Source organism: Spea bombifrons, chromosome 2 (genome assembly GCF_027358695.1).
Source record: "Spea bombifrons isolate aSpeBom1 chromosome 2, aSpeBom1.2.pri, whole genome shotgun sequence".
NCBI lineage: Eukaryota > Metazoa > Chordata > Amphibia > Anura > Pelobatidae > Spea > Spea bombifrons.
Window position 1 is genome coordinate 110,692,980 of NC_071088.1, and position 22,792 is coordinate 110,715,771.

Sequence of the window (22,792 nt, forward strand, 5' to 3'; positions counted from 1 at the left end):
GAACACACTAAAGCTCCATCATAAATATCTCTAAATAATCCTGTGGCAAGTCAGGTAGAATATATTACTGACCTTTGGTAAAAATGTTGATGAAATTTGTATAGCATTTTTTTTTTAAATAAAATCCAATGTGAATTTTGTGAATAAAGACATGAGTGGCTTATCTAGCATCCCCTTCATAATTCAGTTTTCAACACCAATACATAAAACCTTTATGGGCCACACTCTAAACATTTGGAAACTTTTGCAGTCGGGCCCCATTTGCATACAAACAGAATGAAACCTACCACCAGAGATACAATGTAACCTGGTTTATTATCAGAAAACACATTAAATAAGATTATTTGTTAAAATGCATTACTTCCCATTAAGAACATTCATTGTCTCATATCTATATGGCGATGGAATAGTTTAAGAACAGACAGACAAAACAAAACAAACTTAAATTACAATTTATAAGTAGAAAAATATACTCTAAAACTGATTGTGCAGCAGCTGGGTTAAAGCAGATTTCATTTTGGACAATCTAAAAAAAATATATTTTCATTCAAGGGATATGGCAACACCCAGGATCCAGTAATTTCATGCCCTGTTACACGTATTATGTAGATAGTGTGTGATGTTGCTGAACTTACAGAAATGTAGTGGTTGGGGAACATAACCAATGGTAATGTACTTTGTTGATCTGTCAAGAATGGTCAGCCAATACAAAGATCTGATGGGGGTACTTGACACTTTGGCCCATGGTTCATATTAACAGGTATGTAGAGTGCACAATAAGATAAAATTATGTTAAATGGCTGCGCATTTAAGCTGCTTTTCATTGCCCTGTAATTAAAAACTCATAGCGAAAGATTAGTCCTTTGAGCCAGCGATCCTATAGCCAGTTGGAAGAACCAGAAGTGGTAAGCAAGCATTGGCTCTCCAGTTGTTCTGGACTTAATGCTTCAGGGTGATGTGCGATATGGTCTAAATTATCTTTAAGCCATTAGTGCCTTCTCGTTGATCTAGAGAGAATGTATATTGTTTTTTTTTACTTTTTAAGAGAATTTTGGGACCCGATCTCTACAGGCTGGAGGTTAGAAATCATATTGCTAATAGTTAATTAAAAGAACAAAAACAATAAATAAATAATCAGTGCATAACTTACACAAACACCTGCAATATTTGAGACCCAATACTTAGGTGAAATGTAAATTCAGCTGTTGATGCTTGTGTCTGTCTAAGGAACCATGCAAAGTAATTGACAGTAGACCACAAGCAGGTCAGGGAAGGCATAGGCATTAAGATGACACAGAAGGATTTTTTTGGATCAGTGTGGAATACAGACAATTCAGGGCTCCATCAAAGAGATACTGAATGGGTCAGTCATTAGCAATTTCGGTTGGTTAAAATCAAAATATTATGATCTTAGACTTCACAATTACCAGGTATCAAATGTGATCTCCCATCCAATGACTGAAAACAATTTGCCCAGTTAATAATTTTGTCAGCATCCCCAACAAAACATGCCCTGTACACAATGATAAAATATTACAGATTTAAGACAGCATTGGATGTGCATAAATCTATCCAGAAGAATTAAGACTGTGGCTGAAAAACTAGGTATAGAAGCCACTTATGTCGGGGACCTTTATTTAAAAAAAAAACATATCTAGCCCCATGTTAATTAGTTGTGGTGCATTTGAGTTGAATGCTGTGTTATTCTCATGGTTCCAGTTAGAAATAAAGAAGTACTGAAGTTGAATCAGCAGAATCTACTCTTAGGAGCTATACGTTCATGTAGATCAGCAGATGTAAGTCAAAGGTAATACGTCCACTAAGGGCTGCAAATACCCATTCTTTTCAGCAGCATTTCCAGATTAAGCCCTCCTCAAAGTGGAGAATTTAAGGTATATCCCACCCAAGAATTTGTTTGGCCAACACACAGAGGAAGTTGCAGTACCAATGAACCCCATCACTCCCCATAAAGTCTGGGAGTGCAGAGTAAATGCTGTGGAGCAGTCTTAGAGGGGCAAAAGATCTATGTGCCAATTGATGCCATTCTAATGTTGCGTAGCAGGATGTAAGTACTCCATCCACCAGTAGTGTGCCATGAACAGTGAGTGGAGCATACACTCCTACTCCATCCTCTCTGGATACCCTTATTACTTTGGATGGTAGCAGCTGAGTGCCATTGGCATAAACTTGAATTAGATCCCCAACTTGGACTCGATGGGCGAAGATCGGTAGGAATTCTTCTGATGGGTCTCTGCTTACAAATATCAGATGGTGCGGTGTAAGGCGAAGCCGATGTGAATGTCCCACAGCTTCAATGACAATAAATGTGGCTAGTTTATCCAAGTCTCTGTGCATGAATAGTAGAACTTCAGTTGACATCAACTGGCCACTTTCATCAGCGGTAAGGACCTTGTCACCATACTGAAGTTCATAAAGAGGTTTTCTCTGACCTCCCACCATCATTACCATGCCAGTGCCAGGAAAACAGCCTCCAGAACGTACAGCTAGTGAGTTATCTGTAAGATAAAAATGTGATCAGATCAAAGTTAAATGGTTATGTAAAATTGTCATCTGTACACCTACTTCAATAGCACCTCATAAATCTTGATTTCAAATTGTGTATTGTGATAGAGTATAAGTCTAAGGATCAGTATTCTGATAGGTCAATCCTTTGGAACCTGATGTTTTACATATGACTATTATTTGTTGTTTCAACTTTTAATTCAACCACATTTGTAATTAGAGGGGTGATTTGCATTTTATTTTCTGATCCAGGAGTCATAGTGCTACAAAATATCTCAGGGGATCACTCTGCAATGATGCTTTCACAAATGTTATCAGAGTCAATAGACACTATCAGATAGTATGAAATACCTTCTGAGCCAGTACCTGCTTTCACTGACACATGGATATGTGCCTTGGACTCATAGTACACCCAATCAAAGCCAGCTTCAATTGCCAGACGGGCCAACATGCCGTACTTGTTTCTGTCTCGGTCTGAAGTTGTGATGTCCAGAGCTCGCCCTTCGTAGTGTAGAGAGTGATGAGAGTGGTGACCGTCCTCATCCCAGCCTTCAGTTACCCGCAGCTTCACACCAGGCCACATGTTCATCACGGAGATAGCCAAAGCATTCACTCTGTCCTTACAGCGCTGTAACAATAGATGGTGACTAAGTTATTAAATAATTGTTAGATCATTAGCACCTGGTTAAAACAATCTGCAGTCTTCTTTTCCCTTTTCTGTCATGAGATATATATTTGCTCAATGGTTTAGAGAAAGAAAAGCCTGCCTGCCTTGCCTTGCATTGCTTAAAAGTCCTCCACAAGGTTAAGGACACCCCCCCCCCACATCTATTGTTTTCATTTTAACACATTTTACACGTTTTGATGTTTTTTGGAATTCAATACATTTTTCCGTTTGTCGGAACATAGTAGCTAATTGAGCTGTTGGGAGCCATCCAAATGTCTCTTAGACATTCAACAAGTTTTTATTAGCTGGATGAAAACATTCATAAAATATTCATGTACATGAATATCCAATATGTTCTCACCAAAAATGTTAGACTGATAAGTAATTTAAATGTTAACTCAGAATTTTACAAGTTATTTGAAGTTTCAATTACCAACATCCTACTGCCATATTCTTATGTATTCAAGCACATAATAAACCTAAAATGCCCAATGATCATTTATTCTCAACCACGGAATCTAAAGGCACAAATGGCACAGCAGCATTCAAAATAGAGCTTTGTGCAATAACAATGCTCTCGCTTTGTTGAGTTGCTAACGTTATCAAAAAAAAAAATTCATACATCTGAATACTTAACAAACAACATACTTGAATCATTGTGTTAAACGTTATGGCATTGATTGCAATACATAAAATACTTTTATCAAAATCAAAGAATCTAATGATTTTTTGTATGGAGTGGGCTTTCATATATGGTAGGAACTTGATGAACCCGAGGGGCCTAAATTTTACTTTAAAGATGATTTCCTTTACTTCCTTTACTGCCACATAATACAGTGTTTAATACATCTCTTTAAGAGCACCACACATCATACCTCCTAACATTTCAAATGGTCAGAAGGGGATGCTTTTGTTTTAAGGGTGTGTTAAGAAACCGTGCTTTACCATTGGCTGGGTATTTAACCGAGAATTTAAAATATTTACATCATTTATAAGCAAAATTCTTATGACTTTTAGGACTTTAAAACAATGGGATATATCAGGGGAGGACAGAAATTTGGATATTAAAGAGGGGACTGGGTTACTCAAATGCTCTCATACCATAGCTCAGTAGCGCAGTCATGAGTCTATGAACCGTAGCATTTGCAACTAGCCAATAGAGTAGAAGTGATCTCATAGTATGTCAGTGCTCACTTCTACAATAAATAAGGGGTTAAACCTTAAACGACAGATAACTAATCCACCCCTTTCATTCTCACAGGTTTAACAGAAATAGCTTTTCTTTGCTATATAATTGTGTTTGCAGGAATCTATGATCTTCACAATCTCTTTGTCCTATGGATAGGCATAACCACCTACCAATAGCTAGTGGGTATGCTGTAGCTTCCCAGAATCACTTCTGGTTTAAAACAGAAACTGCGGATGGTTAGCTCATCCCAACAAAGAAAGGAAATAAAGTACGATAAATATCCAAAAAAGGGTAACAGTTACCACCTCTTAACCAAAAGGAAGGGATGCAACACTGTAAGAAGATGAAAATGTAACAGTTTAATAAACCATTATACAACATGACAAAATAGCATTAGCTATTACACCCTGAAGTAGTGAACCCCGATACAATGAATGTAACACAAATGAAATAAATGGTAAGTAATTATCATATATATATATAATATTAGTCATCTGTACCATGACCTAGGTAATGGTAAGGACAGAAAATAGACACTCCTACCATAAGAAGAACAATGAATTAAACCAACATAAACATAAATAGTTACAGGTAAGAAAATAAATCAAAAATTGCAGAATGACTGGGAATCTGATCCTTACATCATCCAGTATTATTGTGGAGGATCTTTAGTTTATTGATCCTGTCTGGACACTTGTTAGTAATATGAAGTGAGTAGAGCACACAGTGCGTCAGTCCCGAGAAATTGAAGTCTTTCTACTTCAGATGGCCTCCAATAAAACCTAACAAAAGTTTTACTTTAAAATTATGGGAAGAAGAAAGACCCTTAGCCGCTGCTTTGGCCGAAGCACCTCTAGTAGAATGGGCTTCAAAAAAAGACCTGTCAATGACTTTAGAAGTCATGTCACAGAGAATCCATCCCCTAATTGTATTAATCTTCATAGCTAAATAGCTGGGAAATATCCAGCCTAACTGAGGCTGATAAATCCAGGTACGACTGTAAGGTGCATACTAGGCATAGGCCTGGATCAGGACAATTGTGGACCAAATCAAATTCTAACAGAGCAGGATCAATATGTATTGTTTTCTGCTTGCCCTTAAGAATGATATGGACCAGGGGGACTAGAAAACCATGGATCGGAAACGTGAATTTGTCTGCCAAAGCTAACAAAGTCACCAATTTTATGGCCGACCATCTTAAGTCAAGTTTTATATAGCACCATCAAATTCCGTAGCGCTGTACAATGGGTGGACAGGCCATAATAAGTAGTATGTTACACAACAATTTGACTTGCAGAGACAACAGGTGAGGAGGGCCCTGCTCAAACGAGCTTACAATCTAGAGGGATTTAGGGTGTATTACACAATAGGTAAAAGTACTGTTGTTAGGGATAGACCAGCCACACAAGTAAAAGTATTGCAGGAGAAGGACTAGGAAAGGTGAGCTAAAGGAATATGGGAGGGCGTTAATGTGCAGTGTTGTAAGCATCCTTAAAGAAGTGGGTCTTGAGGGATTTTGTGAAGGAATAAAGGCAGGGGGAGAGAGGGATAGACCGAGGGAGGGCATTCCAGAGGATAGGGGCAGCCCTTGAGAAATATTGTAAGCGCGCATGACAGCTAGAAATCAAAGGAGAGGATAGAAGGAGCTCATTGAATGAACGGAGATACCAGTTAGAAGTGTGTTTAGTGATGAGTGAGGAGATGTAGGCAGGGGAAACGCTGTGAAGGATTTTGAAATTAATCCTGAAGTGCACAGGTAAGCGAAGCGATGGGAGAGGAAGTGTTACTAGAAACAGAGACGCTGAAGGTGCGATCAGAGAGGTAGGAAGTGTACCTGGAGAGAACAGTGTCACGGAGACCAAAAGCATGAAGAGTCTGAAGGAGAAGAGAGTGGTCCACAGTGTCAAAAGCAGCAGAAAGGTCCAGTAGGATTAGCATGGAGTAGTGGCCCTTGGATTTGGCAGTGAGTAGGTCATTTGTAACTTTAGTAAGGGTGGTCTCAGTACAGCGTCAAGGGCAAAAACCAGATTGAAGAGGGTCAAATAGGGAGTTGGAATCAAGAAACTTAGTTAATTGGCTATAAACAATTATTTCAAGAAGCTTGGAGGTGAGAGGAAGTGGAGAGATGGGACGGTAAGTGGACAGATCAGTCGGGTCAAGGGAGGGCTTTTTCAAGATTGGTGTAATGGTAGCATGCTTGAAGGAGGATGATTATTATAGAAGTCCTAATAAAGGATCAGTGGGCCGGAACAAAGCTTCTCCCATCAGTAGTCTAAGGTGATATATGTCTTGTGAGAGATTTGGTATTAATAAATGTAGAGCAGAGCCATACGTTTTATTAGTGCTAAGTGTTAAAGCAGAATTAAATTTGAATATGGGGAGTTCCAATGCAAATGAAAAAGAATCAACCTGGCAAACAGAAGAGCAAAACGACACTTTCCAATCATTAAACTTCTCAAGCAGTTTTTTATATCTTACTCGGGTGCGACGTCTTAGGAAAATTAATCATCTCCAAAGCTTGATCTGACAAAATAGGATAGTATGGTATATAGGATGGTAGTAGAATTAATGGTTTGGGGAATCACAGTCTCCAGAATAGCCCTTAACGTCTCCCTGACTGTATGAGAATGGATCACTTTTGAAGCCCAAAACATTGTTTGCCCAGAAACAACTGGGTCATCCTGCACAATACAGGGGAATCCTTTTACCCAATGAACAGTGGAATTATCTTCCCTTTGCAAGATCTTTCATGGTCCAACTGTGACGGATAAGAGATACTGCTCCTGAAATGTTCCCATTTTTCTTGGGGAATTCCCAAATACAACACCCTTGTGTCCAAAATGAAAAAAGGGAATATTACAAGTAGGTGTTAGAATGGATTTTTAAAGTTTACTACAAATCCCAGAATCAGAAAAAGGGTTATAAAATAATCTGTTTGTTGGATTAGCACTGCAGAAGTACTACCAAATTATTGTCTACAAAAGAAAGGCATATAAACCCTTTGTGCTTTACCTGATTTTACCTGTCCATTGATAAATTTGACCTTTCCAATTGAATCTCAGAAAGCTCCTGTGCTCTTTGCCAACTGGTATGGAATGGAAGGGATCCTTCAGCGTTTCTGCATCTTTCTGCACCAGACCAGGGAAATCTGATCCTGAACCGCTTCTCCTTAAGAAAGATGTTTAAGGCTTTTAGGTTTAGCACTGGTCTCCACGAACCATACATATTTGGTATGGAAAATAGGGGACTGATCCATCCTGAAACCAGCCGATCTTCTATTTTTTTTCCTGAGCTAAGTCTGAATCAAACATGCCCGCATCTTGAAGCCAAGTTCTTCTTATGTTGGTACTGTAATTGAAGGACTGTCCGATAATAAGCACAGTTCTGCTTGATTCCTTCAGTAAAGCCAATTTAGAGGCCATAAGGAAAGAGAATTCTGCAATTCCCTTTTACTTTCTGCTTTATCAAGCATTAAAAGCAGCGGGCCCACGGCCTTTGCGGTTCTGAAATGGACTTAAAGTCTGGTAGACACATTACTCCCAGTAATGGAAGGTAAAGCAGGGTCCACTTCAGGAATTCCAATATGATTTCTATGAAGTACATCACCCTTCTTCACCAAAGATGCTCTGAATACCAACTTAGCAAAATCTCTAAACTCAGAGTCTGATTCCATAGCCCATCTAGAGGTAAAGAGCTTTGGTAGGAGATCCATGTCCAGCAAATTAACTCTGGCCGTTTGCTTAAATTCCTTATCTCGAAAGAAGTTGCTGAGCATTTCCTCACACTACTAGTCAATGTCAGGGGAACAGTGATGGGAATTAGTCAGATTGCAAGGGGTTAAATGAGGAAACGTAGAGAATACTCTGACTCCAACAAGCCTTATACCTGATGTGGAGAGTCTGTTTACGCTGCTCAAACGATCAAAACAAACATTTATTTTTATGGTGGCCTGTCCCTTAAAATGAACATTTTCTCAAAAGAGCAGGAGGAGAAGAAGAGGATGTGAAAAGCTCCTCAGAAAAATAAAAAAGGAGAGGAATGCTTTTTAAGTTTGGTTTTTTTTAAGAAGGATTGGTCCCTGGCAAGGATGCCTCTCTTATGGAGCCTTTTAACATTCTGGAGACTTCCTCTAGGAGAGACATCCATCAAATCTGTGGGACACAGAGAGATGGAGTTCTCCAGTAGCATTGCTTCCGTGCTCAGCATGGCTGTACCGATCACATGATTGGCTGAGAGGTTGTGCATGAGCTTGGCAAGTTTTTTTTATCAATCACATATAATTTCCAGTCTCTCTTCTATGTTGTTCTCTAGTTAATACTCAAAGTTTCTCTTTTTAATGTTTATAATTTTTTTTGTCCTTCTCCCGTTTCCTTGCCGTTTCCCCTCCATTCAATTTCCTTTCTGTTCTCCCCTCCTGTACTATAACAATGCATGTTTTCTCTTGCTGACTGATAGGTGGTTACATTTTCAAACTGTATCCAGTTTTAGAAAATGCTGTGCCCAAGTCTCCTTTTTTGTGCCCCTCCTCCACACAGCACCCACGGGCACAGCCAGTCATCTCTGGTATGCCAGCTCAACAGTCTGTGCCTTGGGACATTCCTGCCTTTCTCCGAACATAGCTGCTGGCACTGAAAAGTGTTGTTTGCCTTCCTGCCCCTGGCCTTTATTTCCCTCCATCTATTTACCACCTGACAATATTCTGTAACAAAGGCAAGATTTTCAACAGAACTAGAGGACAAGAGGAAATGTTGCAAGGATCCTGTATATTAATACACAATGTTGTTGTATTATTTATTACAAACAATATTTTTTTTTACTTGAGACACAGAAAATCCTAAAATTATTGATTTTGGAAATTATTGATTAAGGACCCTTGGAGGAGACTGATGACACCATGTGTCACCCGAACAGGCTGGACTGCCATAGGAGCATAAAAATGACTATGACTAGGCCAGATTGTTGGTAGCCTGTGTTGTAATTTAGAAAAAATAATTTAACATAGATAAATAATAACAAATAATGTCTGCTCTGATGAGCTCTCCTCTCTCTTCTGCTGCTTGAAGGGGCAAGAAAGTGGCATGGCCATACCTCAAGGCGGAGGTAACTCGGTATTGACCTAATTGAGGCAAAAGGTGTGTGGAACTCCTCTGTAAATAAAACAGATTATTGTTCTTCTTAATGCCATACTGTGTTACATCAGTACCAGTCATTGTTTGGGAAAATATGGTATGTAGTTACTTTGTCCCATTCTTGTGGCACCTAAGCCGTTAAGGCTATCTCAGTAAACCATGTGCTCAGTCCTGTCACTCCTAGTGGTTTGAAGCATACGGCTCAATGATTTCACTTTAATAGCTGGTGACTAATTAACCAGATTTCCATGTCAATTAATGTTTTGGAATGTGGAAAATGTAAAATCTTTCAAATGTTGCTTCCTGCAGTTCTCCCACTTTTATATTTTTTCCCTGAGACACCCCTCTCCCACCACCAGCAATGTAAACCACAGCTGCTTTCACATCACCTCTCGGCTATCTCTTATATAAATTACCACATTCCTTTCAGAATCAGCTCAGAACACACTCTGTAACAATGCTGTACCCAACTAGCTTTTATGTGACTGGCTAGTTAAATATTAAATTAGTCCTTCCATGTACTTCTTCATCTGATGTTTATTCAAGCTAAGGGATTACACAAGTGGTGTCCTCTCAGGGACAACAATTGCCATCCAGGACCCAAAAGTCAATGGTATGACTTGGTTATCTTGTGATTTCTTCCCTGATAATATCCTCAGTGACCTAACAATGCATTCCTAAGGCTTCAGAGGAACATAGTCTGATATTCCGGGTCATTCTATAAAAGTCAATCTCACGCAATACCTTGATTCAGAACAACAAGAGCTGGAAAACTGCCTTGGTTTTATTTTTATAATCCTACACTTTTACAAACTGTAAATGGACTCTCTATCTCATGGCATTCAACATACACTTCAATTTAAAAGATGTAAAGTTCCCTTTCAGCTTTCAGGACCTCAGAGGTTTCTTCTTCAAATGGAATTTTACAATTATAACACATTAGGGGTACTTTATTCTGAGATGTCATTATTTATGTATCCTAAATATGGCAGACATTGGTACAAAAAGCACATTACTTGTTCTAGCTCTGTTGGATCAAACTAAACACAGGCTCTGGTATGTAACTAAAAATCCAAGTAGGTACAGATCGAAGGTCTGCTCTTTTGCAGCTTAGACCTCATTAACAGCTTCCACGTGGCCTCCCTGCAATGCACCAAACCTGTGTGTTGGGATATGATAATACCCTGGTCTTCTCCTTCCATACATTCCATACATTCACCTAAAAACTATTCTTTAAACCGTAAAACGTCACTCCTGACCAGGCTAGGACTGGTCATCTGGACACCAACACCACACACCAATAACAGATCAGGTGCTGCAGTGTCCGGCCACATGTATTGTGCACCCTGTCATGTCAAACCACCAGTCGGTCGAACTTACGTCATGAGATGGCCACTTGCCTTACAGGGCTAGGGCCTCCTCGTCATTGCTACTTTGCCAGTCCAGTCCTGCTCCTCCTATAAATGAATGTGATATCCTCCTTGCAAATGCACGGGACATTCTGTAGAATGTTTTGTTGTTGTTTTTTTGTGTAAAACATAATGTTAAATCCATAATAACTATATAGATAGAAATTATGAAACATAACACAGTAATCAGTTTAAAAATAACACTTTAGAGCAGAAGGTACAGATCGAAGGTCACGCTCTAACTACAAAGCATGCATTACTTTTTATCAATACTCTTTTTATGGATTGTGAAGCAATCTCACTACACAAGAAATAAACAGAACGAATTAAAGTACTCTATATCTGCCGGTAATGACTGAACCACAAAACACAAACTGAAATGCTAGCAGGACAACAGGGCCAGGATTTGCCTTACCAAGACTACAAGGTGAATTCATGTGATTACTAAGTGAAGAACAGAGCAAATGTTATGTTTTGCTGCAGTTAAGATATGCATTTGGTATGAAAATGAATGTTGCATGTTTTATTTTTTCAAATAAAATAACACACTTGAACAAGATTTTAGTGCATTCAAAAAGTCACCATGAGGCCTACATAACAGGGAAATCTAAGGATTTGTACTTCCACCTCCTGTGTGATACACCTCCACCTCTTCTAGACTGCAACATTGTGTGAGCAGGACCCTCCTAACGTTTTGTTTCTGTAATTCCAAATTGTTATGTGATTCACTACTTGTTTTGCTCTGTTTGCCCACTATACAGCACTCTGGAATATGATGGCATTCTGTTAATAAAAACTTATGATACAAGGATGTCTGGAGCAGAAGGATGTACGGGACAAAATGATCAAATCTTTGGAGCTGTTCACACGTGTATAACACATGATACTCTTACCACCTGACCAGGGTTTCTCAATGGCTCAATCTAGTAGCCATAGTAGCATTTGTGTACCAAATAACATAAACTTCCAACAGACCTATCCTGACCGACCCACCATCAAAATGACAAAAGCCAATGTGAAATTTCTAAACAAAATTCCCACGCTATATATGGGAGATCACAGCTCTTCTAACATGGGTGTGATCGCTTGCATACAATGACGCTGCAAGGCTCCTAAGGAGCTAATGTACACTGGGAAATGTGACCCCTTTAGTTCCCAAGTTAACCATGTACTTCTTGTTGCTTTGCAAACATATCAAAACAATGGAATTACCTTCCTTGGACAAATAAAGCTACATTCACAATAAACATGTGATTCAGATTCTTTGGAAATCAACAATTAATTGTCTTTCATCAAAAGCCCCTCAAGGAGGTTCACTGTTTGCTTATGTCTAGCTCATCTTGACCTTGTTAAAGGGGCAATAAACACACAGAAAAAAAGATAAATGAAAGTTTCTGTTGAGCAGACTAACTATATATCACTCTATGGTGGAAATAAAGTGGACACGTCACCAAAAACTAAAAAAAAAACCTTAATAAATTACTTGTGTATAAAATATATATTTGTGTGTAATTTAACAACAAATTCATGTTATCATTATGCTACCCACTATATAGCTTTGGAACATGAGAATGCCTTAAAAATTAATAACAATAATGAATAATTAACATTATTAATATTAAAAATAATAATACACAGGTATCACAACACATGGCATTACTAGACCATTTTAACAATTTTAAAAAAATGGACCTTACTTTTGTTTCATTATTTTATTACTAAAAGGCTTAAAACATCGCATGAAAATGTGTTATGTCATGTAAATTATGTCTGTCTATCTATCTACCTACCCGAATTTTGTGCCACACGATCTCATACTGAATTCTACAGTTCTACTTCTTCTTTGTGTTCAAACATGTAAAAATCTATTTGATTTGGGAATATGCATGTTAGCTCCCTAGTAAGCAAAACATCCTGTGCCTGCCAATAACATTTCAGTTTCTAATTATGAGAGATACTTCATTTATAAAGCAATTCCTGGTGATTAAATATTTTAAATTGATTTTTAAATTGATTCATGTGACTGGGTTTTTATCAGTTTAATTGTCTGTTGTGTTTTTGCCAGTTTGACACTAACTCATCAACAAGTGAAGTAAATGAATTTGCTGGCGATGGTGTTGGCTTCAGAACTAGAGATACCACCATTTTTTCCCCACAACAAAGAGACATCTCTAGATTGTCAGCTCGTTTGAGCAGGGACCCACTCGTCTATTGTTTCTGTAAGCCTAATTGTTATGCCATAAACATGTCCTGTTTATCCATTGTACAGCGCTGCGGAATATGATGGCGCTATATAAAACAATACTAATAATTTGACATGTTAGTAACAGTATGCAGGATATGTCATAGAGTGATTAGCACCATGTAAAATGTATATGTGTCAAATTAAAAATGGCTGATGCGATCACCCTTTTCCTGACAACGTCTGGCTTGGTTCAAACAGTGGTGCACACTCAGAACTTTTTTCCTGTTGTCACCACATTTCAATAAGAAGCGTGCAGGGCATCAGTAGGTCTTCCTGTTGGCTCTTTCCTTTCTGCAGCTGTACTTTTTTTTTTCTTACCAAAATAGCATCAAACAATAGAAATTCACTTTAAAGATTACTTCAAAAGTCAATGACATCCATTAAAACTTTTACAGACAATTTAGCCAAAACCAATGAGTTGATGTTCAAAGCGAGTTGAAAAGTATGTATTGATGTATTGGTGTATATTACACAAGTGAGAGGAAATGGGGAGCTAAAGTTGCAGTTGTATATTAGAAGAGTATGACAGGATGTTGGAAACCAGTCTGGGGTGGAAAAAGAAGGAGATGTAATTAATGAAGGAGAAGTAATTAATTAATGAATGAAACGGGGAGCTTGAACAAAGTGTTGTACTCAAACATGTATGCTGGATGCAGGGATCATCATAATGAACACATTAGCTGAGGGTAGAATTTAATTTTCCCATTTGATGTCCGCAATGGTAGAAGGAAGCATTCACCTTGGGCGATGAAGGCTTGGTTAACTTACCAAGGGCAATAATTTAATTTACAGGGCAATAATCTATGGGAGATAAAAGAAACAAGGAGACAGAAAGTGTGAGAGCTCCAAATCTAGGCATTGTGGGACGGAGGATGATATTCTGGTGAGCATTAAAGTGCATTGACTAATGACTGTTGGTAGAATTCTTACTTTAAAGGTTCCACAAACAACAAATTAGTATGAACACAGTGGTAACATTTATGCAGACTACAAAATGACATCACTAATAACACTCTCTGAATTAAGTGAATAATTGTGAAACGGGTAAAAACCTTCCAAAGCTATGAAAGCCCATAGACTGAAAAAGACTAATGTTAAACCCAGCACCGCACTATTATTGGTGTGTATAATTACAAGGAAATCTGAAAAGTTGGAGATCATTAATAAATTATTGTTATAGCATGTTCAGTGTTCTTATCATTAGACAGAAGCAAATTTCACCTACATAAAAAGTGTCAGTTTTTCAACCCAGTTACTTGAAAAAACTGAAAAGTTTGTTTTTGAAGGGAATTTATCATGGATCTTTCCTGCCAAAGAAGTAAAGTATCGGATCTCCTTTGACAATATGGCATTAAAGCTTACTCTGGCAATATTTGGCAGCACCGCACATGGATTCATACCGGACAGACACTCGATAGGTGACAGTAAAGGAGAAAACAAACCTCCCTTTCTCAAACTCCAATAGCCTTTTCCTTCAATGCCATTCCCCTGTGTATTTTTACAGTACAGATATGTGCTCTTTTGTGATTTTTACAAGTTGCAAACCCACAGGAAAAAGCCTACACATTCCTGTTCAGGGAGCATAAGCTTTGTACCCTCCAGTACCTGGCCAGCTAACCCTACAATATCTACCTAGATCATGGTCAAGCCTCTTGAGGACACCCAGCTGTGGTAAGACCATGACTCCACTGGTTGGATTGCAACTGGAATTGTACTCGTGTAGGCTGCACAAACCTATAGTTTACATTCTGCTGAATTAACAGAAACCAAACTTTAGAGTTTTGCTGATAAAATGGTTGTCTTCCCAACACAAATCATCAAATAAAACCATAGCAGAGTTACTATTATGTATATGTTGAAACACACATAATAGACCCAGCAATGTTTAATCTTTCCCTCCACTGAGACAGACTCTCTCTCTCTGGACCTCTGTTTATGCCAAATGTGGCGATTGTCTATAAATTCTGTATAGCTGTTGCATGTTTGAGTGGGTTTCTGTGTGCAACCCAGCTGCAGTCATCTGAATAAACCCTGTTATGTTTTACTACTGTAATGTAAAGTGGCATCAGCCCCTCCTATTCGGCCCCCTCCATATATATGCCATGAATCCCGCTTCCAATGAGAGGGAAAGGCAGAACGTTGATTGATGTTGATTTTTCCCAGTCATTCCAAAGCACAACAATGGTCTTTGTTATTTGTGACTTTGTGAGCTACCCGCAGGTTTTGTCCTCTGGGTTCCAAGCTACGTTTCACACATCCTCTCCCCACCCTCCCTCCCACAGCCAGAACGTGCAGAGATGAGGACGTTGACCCTATGCTCCCTATAGCTAACACCCATACTAAGAGCTGAAAAGGGGAGGGGGCCTTAGACGTGCCAAGGAAAAGGGAGGAGAAACACTAAGGAAAAAGATACAGATGGAGAGGTGAAAAAACAACACTAGAATAAAGTTCTAATCTATACGTTAATAAAGGCAGTTAAACCCTTAACTTGAAGTAGAAAAAGGTCTCAAAGTGTAATGGTCTTTGGACTCATTGCCAAGCTCAAACAATAGTCATTTTCCATTCTGCAAATGACTTAACAGGGTGAGAATTTGCCAGCGCAGAGTTCAGAAGCAACATACCAGCAAGATCCCCATCCTGCCCACAAAGGAGCTTTTCAGAGACGTCACTGCTCTCAGGAAGCGGGGCAAACAGGGAAAAGGGCAACGTGGGACTGGAGAGAAAATTGCTGTGCCCCGAGTGCGTCCTTCTCTTCTCCCCTCCTTCTTCACCAGGCACAAATGATCCCTTGTGGATACCTCTCCCTTGCCAACCTGAACTTCCTCACCCTGTAGAAACGCAGCATCATTCTATGACCGGTTCCTGCACAGGTCAGGCTGTATAGTACACATAGCACTGACTCAGGAAACACTTCTCTAGCAGTACAGACTGTACAGTATAAAGTCGGTAGCTTGAATATAAAGTTTACATTCCCAGCTCGAGGTTCCACAGAAGCTTTTCAAGGACACTTCACCACAAAGAACGCCCACATTTGACTTTTAAGTCAACGATATAAAAAGTGATTCTGGGGTTTGAAAATGGTTATATTTACCAACAAAACGGTCAAATGGTGAACAGGCACCTTTTCAAACTTTGCACTAGAATAGTTTTTTTTTGTTTTTTTTTTTATACAGTTGTGTATGTACAAAAACAGAAAAATAATCCCTACCAAATAGATATTCAATGCTCCTAGGAGGTTACAGCCTGTATCAACGCAAAACCACTGCGTGAGATGGCGAAAATAGACCATCACGGTACATCATCTTTGCACATGTCAGTCACGAAATTACTAAACCCAGACCACTCTACAGTATAGTTATCTGACAGACGCACATAACAACTCACCTGAGCACCTTTCAGCTGAATGTGAGAGAGAAATGCATGAAGTAGCAGACTACTCATTCTTTGGTTTCGGTATTTTCTTATTGTGCTGTGAATGCCAGCAGAATTACACAGAGTACTCTAAAGAGGTACTCAACAGTTTCATATCGCTCTGGGTGACTGTACATGACATTCAGAGCCTATAAGATGATACTCGGGACCAAAAGATTTTAATAACACTGTATAAGCATTAAAGGCAACTGGACAAAAGGCAGGATGCCACTCATTCTAACACCCATTAATTCATTCATGATATTGGGACCAGATTCAGAAAGCAGAACATGGCTCCAGGTTATGGGTCCATGGCAGCAGCTTAGGTGACTAGGCAGACAATCAATCACCAGACGTAGTTATATGTACACTTTGGTTGATCCATCACGTGAGTGTGGCCACTGAATCACTGCAATAAGCAAACAATACAATGTACATAGAGATAGCGTATTTGTAAATATAGTGTGTATTGCCTGAAAACAGAAGATAAGTCAGGGCTAAAAACTTCTATGACGTAAAATCAAAATCACTACTCTCAGAAGGCTGCAGCACATGTTTAAATAGTTGGGCTTGAAGACAGTTCCATTTGTGACATATTTAACCTTCTATTCTCCTAAACTACCATCAAACATTTGTACGGCCTGTACCTTCTTTATTGCAGCAGATACGTACTGTAAAGCAGTTTCTTCATGTTATATAGAAAAGCCAACTTTTGCTCATATTAAATAACAGATAGTCCCTGAACCTACTGACAGAAAAGGTTTTTTTTCCATAAAAAAAAGGTATTTTGTGTCTACTTTTAATATTCATTAGATGTTCATTGTATAATGATTTGGAATCCGCACTGTATCCTTAGTGGTCCTTACTGGTAATCTGTAAATGGCAACTGTGAGGTCTTGAGACTTCATGTGACTCTACACCCATTCTATGAATTTGCTGGCCCACTAAAAGGTATCACTCGATGCTATTTTATTTCTTCTTTCCTAGAATAACTGATGTCTATCATAAGTTCTCATGAATAACTGAAACCTTTCATAAGGATAGGTTTCACAGTACATAGGGTTCTAAGCCATTACTAAAACAAGTTTAAACAGTTACAAACAAGTATAGTTTTTCTCTCTGTCACATAAAATAAGTTTTGTTGGGGGTGAGCATGTGTATGCGAGGGGCGCATGGCTGCACCTGTTTTTTAAATGTAGTATTTTTTATCCTTTTTATTTTGCAACAATTTTTCAAATTATTAGTCATTTCAAAAAAGAGGAAGAATATAAACTTGCTTGTTCCAAAGATGCTGATTATGCAATGATCCTGGGAACATTTTAAGCACGTCTTATTACAATTAGTGTATTGTGTCATGCTTGTAATTCTTAAAATTGTTTCTTTTTGTTGTTAAAAATACATTTTGTCCCTTTTGCCCAAGGCTATCGTGCTTACCGAGGCCTCTCTGAATGGACGCACTAGGAAATTTATAATTAAAACTGTTCGGGGTTTTAAAGGGGGGTGTCTCCTTCACAGCGTTTACTATATCTAACTTAACTTATTAAGTATACTTAGATATTTTGTTTTTTAATCCCTTTAATTGATTTGGGTTTTTTTTTTGGGGGGGGGGTTCTGGCCTTCAGTTCAGGTCAAGGTAGATTGAATCCCAAGTTGCTTGTTTATGGTTTTGATATGGTGAAGGGTACGTCTGTTATTTCTCTTAGGTGTGTTGCCAGTAAAAAACCCTAGACACTTTAATGTACGTCTCTTTTCACCTGTCCCGGCCTCAGGGACAGACATGTTTACTAACGCCAGCCTGAGGGATGGAGTATTGTAAAGGCACTCTTTTTATTTTAAACTCTTCCCCCCATGTATTGGACTTATTATTTTTTTACACATGTACCAATCATTGTATATATTTTTTAGCTCATTTTGATTTATTTATTTCCAAAACATTTAGTTTTTACAGTATACATAGATGAATGCCATGCAGATTTTTGTGAGAAAAAAACAATGCCAGTGAAGCTGGGTCCCTGAGGATTTTTGGGTGGTGGTAGGCTTGTCTATTGGATGCCATCTTTCTTTGAACACTTCAATGGTTCCCCTCTTTGTGGGGGAGACCAAGAAGAACCGGCCCCACTGCAGGAAGGAAGGGGCTGCACATTACTCTATAGAGCGTAGTACCAGAGGAGGATTTACACCAAAGATTATTCGCATGAAAGCAAAGCACCACGGAATTCAATAAAAAAAATGAATTTATGTGGAATTCTAATACATTTGTTTTTTTTAATTTGGAAATACTATTAAATAGTAATTCCTGTGCTGAATAGTAAAATTCAGGATTGTGGATTGTGGCAAGTTCACCTTTAGCGTAGTAATGTCATGTCATTGAGTGTTACAGCAAAATACCAGGCTTATTTGTTGCATTTTGGAATTTTTGAATATAGGATCTCATTTTGTTTCAATAGTACCAGTTCACTCCAAAATGAGAATTGTTCAGTGCCAAAATTACAAGTCCCTCCTACTATATATTATTCTATGTTTCCAAATGAAGTAACCTAGTGATGCTTCCATTCACATAGCTGCACACATGCTCCAGTCCATACATGCTTTGGGACCACTACATATATAAATTGTCATGAGATTGGAATAACAATGTTCACTTAAAACATAACTTTTATTAAATAAATGTATTAAGAGGATGAGTACTTTGTAGAACATAAAGAAGGGAGTAAAAAATGAAGGATCAATGTTACCATTGGGAAAGTAGCATTTGGTATTATCTATGTGTATGAGTGGTTTTCTGTGCCAGAAAATGATAGCCCTTCCTAAAATCAAAAAGAAGAGACCATGGCTATGATAAAATTTAAGACACAAAAAGGTGGGAATATAGAGGATTCTCTATATTCTACTTTCCCTGACAGAGCTGATCCTGAATCGGTGAGACTCTGCATTATCCGCCATTAGCACATGGGAAGTGGAGCACAATGCTGTTTTTCTATTTTTTTTTTTATTTTAGGTAAAATTTGAAATGTCTGCTATTATCTGGCTACTTACTCATATTGTTAACTTATTTAATAAAATAAAAACAATTAATAAAATAAAGTTTGATACGTTTAGTTAGTGGGATTGGACAGTGCTTATGGACGCTGCTGGTGCCTATACTGTGGGAGAGAGAGAAAAAAGGGCAGAAAGACGTGATCGCCAGAATGGCAAGTGATACCATTTTTTATGTAAATCCTTTTTATGTAATTAAGGTCTTAATTATTTTATAAAGGGTAAAGTTTAATGCCACTTTAATTCTCTTTGTTATATAAATAAGCAATCTGTTTAATGTTTATGATGAAAGATTTCAGTTATGCATATTTATCACAACACAACTGTTTATCACAACTGTAATTCTCATTTAATTATTTTCTTAAGAAGGCCTTCTGCTTTGAAAATCAATGAGTAATGTTCTTATCTGGCAAACCCCTTCCTCATTTCTCTGTTTATTTACTGTCAGCACCTCCTTCCTTACCTGTTTAAGTAGCCAAGGTGCTGGATAAAAGAACCTACCCAACCACAACCCTGATCAAAGGTCAAGCTTGCATTTAATCACATGTCAATATCACAAGGTATTAACCCATAACTAGAAGCAATACAGAGAACCCTGATTTAACATTGAAACATGAGTAATTCCTAAAGAGGATTTAATACACCATACACCAGCATAGGGCAATTTCAACAAATGAGAATAATAAAAAATGTAGCATAACAAAGTAAATATTACTAACCGGTACCATTATTCTGGGTATATTTAGTTTAGAAGTAAGGGATCATACTTACCCTTATACACTCTGCGTGCAATAGTAAATGACAATGAATAAGATGATTGCTCTCATGGTATACATAATATACGTGTATATATATATATACCATTCCCACCCCTATGGGTGGTATGTGTCTTCCTCAACCCCGGGTCCTCTACCAGAGGCCTGGGAGTTTGAGGGTTCTGCACAGTATCTCAGCTGTTCCTAGCACTGCACTTCTTCTTCTTGGCAGAGTGTTCTGATGTCGTTCCTTGAATCTGTTGGAGCCACTCTCCCAGCTTAGGTGTCACAACCACGAGCGCTCCTATGACCACTGTGACACATCACATACACACTTGCATTCTGGGAATTGTGTCCAATTTCTCTTTTTTTGCATATTAAACAAAAAATGTGGTTAGCATTTGTGTTTATTAGAAAATGCTCCTGCTTCCATTAAAAATGAACAGCTACAATTTCTCCCACAGGACATTTGAAGGATACCGCTTAAGCAATGCAGGCATGTATTTATCTCATCCCGGATTACAGAGGAGACCTGCGTTAACAACCCTTTTTAGCCGAAAATGCTTTGCATTGAATATAAAAATATGGTTGAATAGCCCAGTTTAACTTTAGAAGATCTGAACAAAATGTCTCCAACACACTAGTGGGGTAAGAAATGCAGCCTACTTGCATCAGTGGTCTAGTGCCCTTGAAACTCACTATGCAAATATACACTTTGTAGAACAAGTAACCCCTAGATTGACTCATAAAAATCTTATGTTAAGCATCTCTATGAATTGAGGCTGCCAGTCAGTATTGTTTGTTGTATGGCCTCATTTCTAGCACTCACTCAATCTTCTTTTTTTTTCATGCAAAAATACATATCTACTATACATACAAATAATTCAGACTATTTTGTATATGTTAATTAATAGACTCCAAAGGAAGCCATCAGACCTATCTTATTATAATCTAGTATGTATACTGAATTCACTGAAAATGTTGCCACAAGCCACCATCAAGCCTTATGTTTCACCAGCGACTATCTAGTGCTTGTGGCATACTTTCTACGTTGTGACCCTGTCCAGCTGCTGCATACAGTTTTGTCAAACTGGAGCATGTGAACCAATTTTTCACCTATTATGTAATGTTTGTCGTTAACATCTTTCACCATTTGGTAATTTTTTTCTGAGCTGTCTTTATACATAAGCTTCCATCCCATGGGCCCACCGGGCCCACCAGTCCCACCAAGGCTGAGTGAGTGGGATGTGGACATTTGTGCAACACTAGCCCTCCGTTTACAGACTATGAGATCATTATCATGAAGGTGATAAGCATGCCACCAGAGCCAACACAGACCTCACCTCCAAATTAGCTATTGCTGTAGTGGGGACCTAAGGGACAACTGCCATCTACCCTAAAGGTAAACATTGGCCCAGGGCAGTTGCCCCTTTTGCCCTGCATTAAAGATGACCTAGGTTATTTTGATTGAGTTAATATATAAAACCTCAAAACAGTGTCCTCAAATATGCCAGGACACATCAGAACTGGGGAATTTGAGTGGGAGAAGAGACATTCCTCATCTCAGATTTGCTTTATTGGAAGATTAACACAGTCAATATTATATTAAGGAGTGAGTTGGTAATATTTACAATAAATTACTTAACAATGCTGTCCTGGACAGAGGCTATTAATCGTTCAGATGGGCACACTGAATAAAACAGTGAATATATTTTAGCTTATCTCGCTTCCAACATTAGACACAGATGTTAATCATAATATACTTAATATGCTTACTAAATTCTACAATTTCTGGACAGCATCTGCGCCTCCAAGATGACATGGGTGCACTTTAATGTTTGTCAATTTTCACCTATACATTATGATTCCAACAACCCTAGCAATAGATCAGTGGATATTTTTATGAAACGCTAGTCCTGTTAGCATAGTACATACTATAGAAAAATAAATGACCAATTGGTCCAACTAGCCTGGCAACCTTCTAATTATTAATCTTTTAGGATTGCTGTATGTATGCTGAAAGAATTCCTTTCGTGAATAATTTATGTCAAGCATTTCAGCTGCTGACATAATTCATAATATCTGTTTAGTAACAAATTACAAAGTGTGTTCGTTGGGTTAAAGGTGCAAATAACTTTTTATATAAAATAACAAGGCTTGGAAAGAAAAAGGAAATGGATAAAAGGCTTTTCAATCACTACTTTAAAATCAGACAGCTCCAAATACCGGTATGTCAAATTAGTTTGTAAACTTTGTTAGAAAAATGTAATCTATTGTCTTCTATACTTAAAGATTCGGGGGTAGTGCAGACAAGCTTCATAAGAAAGTGCTCCATAATGGTCAAATTAATTAAAATATTTATTTTTCACTTTTTTAAATGTATCTACATTTTTGCCATTATAACATCTAATATAATATTCGTTTAAGT

General features: G+C 38.1%; 1 protein-coding gene across 1 annotated transcript in view; it reads right to left on the minus strand.

The window, feature by feature from the left end:
* Positions 1–296: 296 nt before the first annotated feature.
* Positions 297–22,792, minus strand: part of DHH (desert hedgehog signaling molecule) — a 31,309-nt gene continuing 8,813 nt past the window's right edge. Inside the window, exons 2-3 of the mRNA XM_053455582.1 lie at positions 2,890–3,151; positions 297–2,516 (exon numbers count right to left, since the gene is read on the minus strand). Of these exons, the coding sequence (XP_053311557.1) occupies positions 1,888–2,516; positions 2,890–3,151 (891 nt within the window). The 3' untranslated portion in view covers positions 297–1,887. The remainder of the gene's footprint in view (positions 2,517–2,889; positions 3,152–22,792) is intronic.